We start from the raw sequence: 8,801 nt of genomic DNA, 5'->3' as shown, positions 1-8,801 counted from the left end.
TGCTTGCAAGTGTATTAAACAGTTTAAAGTACTGTAGCATATTTATCTACTATTTGCTAGCCCACAAAACACATAAAAAGAATTATGAGATAAATGATAAAAGTCACTGAAAATACAAGCTTAAAATTTTATTAACTTCACCATACATAACTTCTAAAGTCAAGTTGCTAAAAACATTTAAAATTGCTTATTTAAAATGTTAACATATAACTTTTTGTGACCCAGTATTAAGCACTAGGCTACCTGAGCGTGAACAGAACTGCTTTAAAAGAAAGGAGGTGTGACTGTATTTCTTACTGCAAATACGGAATAAAAGTTATCTCCTCAGTTAACCACAGTTCTAACTCCTAACATTATTAGTTTCTGCATATTATAAATCTTTATATAAAGTAGATTATACATCATGTATTCTTTCATATATGACTTGTTTCATCCATCACTATGTCTTTAAAACTCATCATTAGTGCATGTTGGAGAAATTTATTTATTTTCATTCTGTATAAAATTTCATTATATAATACATTTCAGTTTATCCAATGGACAACTTCAGCTTATCCAACTGTTGATGGACTTTTTTTTATTGTTTACAGCTTAGAGTCATAATAAATAATGCTTCTTCAAACATATTTATATTTAGGTGTACATATATTCATTTCTCTTGTGTATATACTTTACACATATATACTTAGGAATGAAATTGCCGGGCCCTGGGGTATGTGTATACTGGTACTACCAAACAATGCGTAACTTTGATGTTAGGAGATAATTCACTCTGAAGGAAGACAGCTGTATATATTATCAACATGGTGATGGTTCAAATGTGAGAATGCATACTAGAGGGAAACTATGAATGTTGTGAAACCTGGGAATTCAAATAGAATGGATATTCAAAGATTTTTAGTGACAACTCAAATCCTAAATACTAGATACAGGTTATAAATGTAAAACTGCCTTCAGCCATAAGATTGTCCATTTGAAATCAAAGTCATGCTGTAGGAAGAGAGGGACCTAGTGTCTTCCTTGCTCAACATGAGAGAATTCTAACTGGATGGAACATTATCTTACTGGTCATACTAAAATGATGAATATGGAAAAGCTTAGAACCACAGCTCAGATCTTTACATCACTAGGGAATTCACAATGGACGTGAATACTTCAAATGAAATGATTGTAAGAATGATTAGTCATAACTCACGTCTAGTAGCAAAGAATTCATACTAAATAAAGAAAGAAAGATTGACAAGGCAACAGATGAGGTTTTCAACTCTTAACTGTGGGGACAGCTGTTTCTATGAAAGAAGTCCAATCATACCAAGATCATGATGCTAGAGAGTCAGTTGTCCATAGCCCCAGCTAAGCACCAAGTCATTATCCATTATCTGCCAAATATCAATGACCAATCTGGGGCAAGTCAAGTCTTTGGATGACTAGGCACTGCTGGCATCCAACTGGAACCACATAAGAGACCCTCTGCCCTCAAGCAGTAACTGCTCAGCTGAGGCCTTCTCAAATTTCTGACCCTCAAGAATAAATGGTTACATTTTAAAATTTGATGGATTAAAGTAAGAGGAAAATAATCTCTTAGTATCTGTATTGTAAAAATAAAGGTATGAATATTTGGATTCCAGAGTCAAAGAGCAAAAGTGTGGTGACTACTAGGTGATCTTGATGTGAGCAAAAACTGGCCCTGAAATACAGCTGAAGTTTGGGCTGTATATTTTGTTTACAACCACATACCTAAATACCAACTCAGTGAGGAGTTCATGTACATATTTTTTATTTTTCTCCTTCTGTGGTAGTAAGTTATAGTTATCAACTTGATTACTTATTCAAATGTATACTTCCCAATTTTGAAAAAAAAAAAAAATTTAGCCCCAAAACACCAACTGTGGACAATGCAGAAGGAAGTTAAGTCTATCTTTGAAAGGTCCTCTGCAGTCATTTCATGAACTAAGGTGCAGACAAATCAAGATATAGAATCCAATGTACATTAAGTACAGCCATGCCCTTGTAGGTGGTAACCTGAAATGCCTTGAAAGTCTAAAGTTTTGCTTTTGAACAACTATTTACATATAAGCTACTTCTCAGGAAAACTAAGCCCAATAGTTTTTATTTTGGTGTGAACCAGAATTGGGCTATCTTTCAGTCTCCTGTGTGAAGATTTCTTGAAGAAGTTGAAAGTGTTCTTTTTCATTGATTTTTATGGGTCCTTATTTTATGAATTGATTAATATATGAAATGAGGACTTTTCATCTAACTTTGGTCAGTGATGTTTGTGTAGCTCTGAGGAGTGGACATGGTTCTGGCATTCTAATCCACTTATTCCTAAATATATATGACAGGATAGGAATTAATTTGCAAATTCATTCTTTGTAGACCTAACTGCAAGGTCCTAGGACACAAGAGAATTAATATGTACAAAGATTTCATCAGTTCAAAAGGACTAACAAAACTCCACAGAGTATATACATTTAATGTTGTTGAGTCACTAAATTGTGTCCAACTCTTGTGACTCAATGGACTGTAGCCCTCCAGGATCGTCTGTCCATGGATTTCCCAGGCAAGAATACTGGAGTGGGTTGCCATTTCCTTTTCCAGGGGATCTTCTGACCCAGGAATCTAACCCACATCTCTTGCCATGGCAGGCAAATTCTTTACCAGTGAGCCACTAGGGAAGCCCATATACTATTTAATGCTTTCATTTAAAAGCAAAAGATGTAGCTTACCAAGAGAAAAGGTAGGTAAGCATTTGGTTGGGGGGAGTCTGAGAATCATTCAGGTGCAAGTTCCATAGTGTCCTTATTCACATAGAGACTGCACTCTACCTCCAGATAGAACCAGTAAGATTTATGTGAATCTTGGGAGAGCTCAAGGCTCTCAAAAAGTTCCCCAAAACGATTTTTATGCCCCTTTGTTCACTGGTCACATAGTCAAAGTGGGCTCTCTAATCATTTATATGAGTAAACGAATTGACTCCGGGGGTCTTCAGGGAAAATTTCAACTTCAAACAGCATCTTATGTATCCCTCTGCCTTATGTCAATCAAACTCAATGCCAGACATTCAGTTATCATGGAGATAATGTTAGAACTTTTCCAGTCTGATTCAGTTCAGTTCAATCATTCAGTCGTGTCTGACTCTTTGTGAACCCATGGCCTGCAGCAAGCCAGACATCCCTGTCCATCACCAACTCCTGGAACTTACTCAAATTCATGGCAGTTATAAATCAAATTTCCAGTCCAACTATAAATCTAATCCATCCTACAAACATGGTTCCTACATCTCCTATGTATTTTCTGATAATCTGTGTATGTGAACAAGCATGTTGCCTCACTTCTCTTGTCCCCAGCATCTGCATAGTGCATCTCAAACCTGAAACATTCTTGCCAGGTAGTGCTTGAATACTGTGGTCTAGCAATAGAGTCAGACTTATCATGCCCTGCCTTATAAGTAATATGCAACAGTTAAAGTATAGATATCAACACTGGTTTCTAATATTCATCTGGGATGTTGTACCATTTGAGATATTCATCAGTTTATAATCTGGGACTTTTCAAAATCATAGATGTGTGACAATATCAAGTACTGATGAGGGTGTGGAACAACTAGAACTTTGATACAATGCTAATGGGAATGCAAAGTTGTAAAACACTCTGGAAAACAATTTGGCGGTTTCATAAAAAGTTAAACATATTTCTCATGTGACCCAGCAATCCCACTTACATTTAGTGTAGAGAAATAAAAACACATGTTCACACAAAAGCCTATTCATGCGTGTCTTATAGTAGTATTATTTATAATCACTAAAAACTGGAACAACCCAAATGTTCTTCAGTGGATAAATGGACACACCATGGTATATTCACTCAATAAAATTACTCAACAACAAAAATGGACTACTGACATGTACAACATTATGGATGAAACCAGGCTCAAAAAGTTACATACTTTATGGTTTCATTTATATATTATGGAAAATGTAAAAATATAAATATCCAAAATATATCAGTGGTTGCCAGGGATTAGGGGTGTCTGAATAGAAAGGGGATGCATGAGGGAATTCCTTGAGGTGTTGTAATTGTTTTGCATACTGTTTGTGGTCATAAATATAAAAATACATACGTGAAAAATCATAGACGTGTGTACATATCAAAAATAGTGAATTGTAGTAGTAACATCTCTAAGATTGTGGAATTGAACATGTCTCATAGAAATTTGAACAATTTGAACAACCATCCCCATGAAATTACAACACTTGGGTGGAGCACAGAAATGAAAGATAGACTGAAGAGGATAATAAGGACAATTTCACACTACCTGTGTTACTTGTTCCTCAAGCCTGTGCAGTGAAGCATGAAGCGATACACCCTCTGCATGGAGGGAAGGAAAGGGAAGTGAGAACCCATCCTTGTCACAGACCCAAGCACCAGCCTCCCCAGTGAACCCCCAGGTAAACCAATATGATTCAGAATCAGGTCTGCTCCTGTGAACCCAAACACCAAGCTCCAGGCTGCCCAACCCAGCATCATACTGGCCCTATAGACCCAGGTGCCAGTCTGGCACCCATGGACCTAGGCTTCAGGCCTGCCCCAATAAATAAGATCCTTCTATGCTTATAAAACTCTCTAATGTATTAAAATGAAAAAGTAGGCTAAATGTGGACTGATGAGAATATCATGAATCATGGATTATGATTAATCCAGTTTTGTCCAAAGAATTTTTAAAATTCAATTCCTGGAAGAATAGAAGTGACAGCTATTGTTACAAAAGCAGATGACTATAAGACTCATTAGGAGAGATTTTAATTTTCAATTATTTTGGGTAATTAAAAAATAATTTTTTTTGTCTATACTTGGTCTTTCTGTGTAGGCTTTTCCCTAGTTACAGAGAGCAGGGGCTACCCTCTAGGTTTGATGTGTGGGCTTCACATTGTGGTGGCCTCTCATTGCAGAGCATGGGTTCTAGGGAAAGTGGACTTAGTAGTTATGCCTCCCGGGCTCTAGGGCACCGACTCAATAATTGTTATGGCATATGGGCTTAGTTGCTGCGTGGCATGTGGGATCTTCCCAGATCAGACATCGAATCTGTGTCTCCTACATTGGCAGGCAGATTCTTAACCATGAGCCACCAGGGATGCCCTGAATATTTTTAAAAATTTATTTGTTATTGGTTGCCCTGGGTTTTCATTGTTGCAAGTGGGCTTTACTAGCTGAAGTGAGTAGTGGCTTCTTTTGTTGCAGCAGGCTCTAGGCTTACAGGCTTCAGTAGTTGCAGAATGTGGGCTTCAGTAGTTTCAGCACATGGACTCAATAGTTGCAGAGCACAGGCTCTAGAGCACAGGCTCAGTAATTGTGGTGGAAGGGCTTTGTTGCTCTGCAGCATGTGGGATCTTCCCAGCTTAGGAATCAAACCCATGTGTCCTGCATTGGCAGGCAGATTCTTTACCACTGAGCCCTATTTTGGGTAATTTTTGAATTTTATAGTATTGCTTTCATTTCCTAATATTTTCAACTACAAAATTAATATATCAAAATACACATATACTCTCATTGGGAATTTACCAATAGAAATATGACAATGTAAGAATGTTTATTACACCATCATTTCTGGTGAAAAAGTAGAAACAAATGTCTACAGTAGGAGATGGTTCAAAATACTGGCCTACATCCCATACTAGAAATATTCTGAAACTTTAAAAAGAATGAGTCAGATCTATATGTATTGACCTGGGAAAATGTCCATGATTATTTAAATGAAAAAGGCAAATGTTATGAAATATGTAACAATAGAGGGTAAAAACTTTCACACACATGCAAAACATACATGCAATGTGCAGATATGTTTGATCATGAAGAAAGAAGCAACACACACATATAGGTTTTCTCAGGGATTTGTAGGAGAGGAAGAAATTGTTTTCATTTTATTTCTTTCCCACTTCACTGTTTTCAGAGAAAACACAGTTTTATAAAATTTACTTCCAATACTGATAATTACAAGAACTCAAAAACAGCATTGAAATCAGAGCATTTTTTCCCTTTTAATAACTTCTTCATTTTCCCACTTAAAAAAAAAAAAGAGTTCAAAGATTACTAAAATAAATCAATACTAATGAAACCCAGTATTTTACCAACATTTTCCTTGAAGAAAAAAAGGAAATGTATATCTTCTAAAAGAATTTTCTGATGCTACACTAAGATGTGGGGAGAAGAAATCGTACTGGTGTTTCAACAGTATGAAGTGTCTGATGTAGGTTAAATTGTAAGCCATGATTAATGGCCTTCTCATATTCATATGGTTTCTTCCCAGAATGAATTCTTTGATGGTGTGAGAAGCTTGAATGATAGCTAAAGGCCTTTCCACATTCCTTACATTCAAAGGGCTTCTCACCAGTATGAATTCTCTGATGTTGAATAAGGTGTGAATGAAGTCTAAAAGCTTTATCACATATCACACATTCATGAGGTTTTTCACCAGTGTGAATTCTCTGATGTCTTCTGAGGTGTGAGCACTGTCGAAAAGTCTTTCCACATTCTTTACATTCATAGGGTTTCTCACCAGTATGAATCCTCTGATGTAGAGTAAGTTGTAAGCCATCACAAAAGGCCTTCCCACACTCACTACATTCATAAGGTTTTTTGCCAGAATGAATTTTCTGATGGTGAGAGAAGCTTGAATGATAGCTAAAGGCCTTTCCACATTCTTTACATTCATAGGGTTTCTCACCAGTATGAATTCTCTGATGTATTGTAAGCTGTGATCGATGCCTGAAAGTCTTCCCACATTCTTTACACTCATAGGGTTTTTCACCAGTATGGAGTCTCAAATGTTCAGTAAGTTGAAAGCCTCGAATAAAAGCCTTCCCACATTGCTTACATTCATAGGGTTTTTCACCAGTGTGAAGTCTTTGATGTTGAGTAAGCTGTGATCGTTGCCTAAATGCCTTCCCACATTCCTTACATTCATAGGGTTTCTCACCAGTGTGAATTCTCTGATGTAGATTAAGTTCTGAACCATAATTAAAGGCCTTCCCACATTCTTTACACTCATAAGGTTTCTTGTGAGTATGAAGTCTCTGATGTATGGTAATGGGTGATCGATGCCTGAAAGTCTTTTCACATTCTTTACATTCAAAGAGTTTCTTACCAGTACAGAGTGGCAGATGTTCAGTAAGTTGAAAGCCACAAATAAAAGCCTTCCCACGTTGTTTACGTTCATAGGGTTTTTCACCAGTGTGAAGTCTCTGATGCTGAATAAGTTGTGACAGCTGCATAAAGGACTTTCCACATTCCTTACATCCATCGGGTTTCTCACAATTGTGAATCCTCTGATGTAGAAAAAGTTCTGAGCCATAATTAAAGACCTTGCCACATTCTTTACATTTTTCACCATTATGAATTCTCAAATGTTGTTTAAGTTGTGAATAATGAATAAGGGCCTTCCAACATTCCTTACATTCATTGTACTTGTTACTATTTTGAATTCTCTGTTTAGTAAGGTATGATGTATCATCAGTTTCTGCACATTCCTTACAGTCAGAAAGTTTTCCTTTAGAATGAGCTTTGTGATGACTAAAGAATAAATGGTAACTGAAGTTTTTCCTGCATTCTTTACATTCAAAGATTTTCTGTCTATTATAAAATTCCTGAGTGAACAAAATATGTTGGCTAAAAATGGGCATGTGTTCATGGTTGATAACAAATTGCCTGAAATAGCCCTCCTGTTTTCCCTGTTGTCTCTCAAACTGATTTTTGCATGCCTGAATGTCTCTGAAAATGGATTTCTCAGGACTATCATTTTTAAATGGGTCCATGATAGCCCACTGGGATGATTCTGTCTCATAAATGTTTCTTTTTGGAGATAATTTCTTGGGCTCACACTTGGACACCAAATCTGAAACATAAAGAAGCACATTTTAATTTCTGTTTTGTATTAAAAGAGAAATGAAATATCTCTGATAGAAAAGAGTGAAAGTTGCTCAGTCATGTCCAACTCTTTGCAACCCCATGGACTATACAGTCCATGGAATTCTCCAGGCCAAAATACTAGAGTGGGTAGCCTTTCCCTTCTCCAGAGGATCTTCCCAACCCAGGGATCAAACCCATGTCTCCCACATTGCAGGTGGATTCTTTACCAGCTGAGCTTACCAGGGAAGCCCAAGAATACTGGAGTGGGTAGCCTATCCCTTCTCCAGGGGATCGTCCCAACCCAGGAATTGAACCAGGGTCTCCTGCATTGCAGGCAGATTCTTTACCAACTGAGCTATCAGGGAAGGCAAAAAAGAGAGATAATTGGAAATAATTCACATAAGAAATGAAAGGCTTAAGGGGCTCTTAAATACCATGATGTAACAATGAAAAAGGGTAAGGTGAATGGAAAGAAATGAAAGCTAATGAGAGAAAAGTGAGAAAGTTCATTAACAGGTCAGTTCACTTCAGTGCAGTCACTCAGTCGCGTCCAACTCTTTGCGACCCCATGAACCGCAGCACGCCAGGCCTCCCTGTCCATCACCAACTCCTGGAGTTCACTCAGACTCACGTCCATCGAATCAGTGATGCCATCCAGCCATCTCATCCTCTGTCATCCCCTTCTCCTCCTGCCCCCAATCCCTCCCAGCATCAGTCTTTCCCAATGAGTCAACTCTTCGCATGAGGTGGCCAAAGTACTGGAGTTTCAGCTTTAGCATCATCCAGCAGGTCCGTGGTTCTCATATGTTGATCCACTTGAGAATCACCATGGGATTTTGTTGCAATTATGGATGTTTACAAAACATTCTAGATCACCTGAATTAGAATCTCTAAGAGTC

General features: G+C 37.5%; 1 protein-coding gene across 1 annotated transcript in view; it reads right to left on the bottom strand.

The window, feature by feature from the left end:
- Nucleotides 1-8,801, bottom strand: part of LOC138095962 (uncharacterized) — a 406,275-nt gene that overhangs the window by 377,494 nt on the left and 19,980 nt on the right. The window contains 1 exon segment of the mRNA XM_068991959.1: nucleotides 6,290-7,888. Coding sequence (XP_068848060.1) covers nucleotides 6,290-7,888 — 1,599 coding nt within the window.

The sequence above is a fragment of the Capricornis sumatraensis genome, chromosome 20, assembly GCF_032405125.1.
Source record: "Capricornis sumatraensis isolate serow.1 chromosome 20, serow.2, whole genome shotgun sequence".
Lineage (NCBI taxonomy): Eukaryota > Metazoa > Chordata > Mammalia > Artiodactyla > Bovidae > Capricornis > Capricornis sumatraensis.
This window is presented reverse-complemented; position numbering and strand designations above follow the sequence as displayed.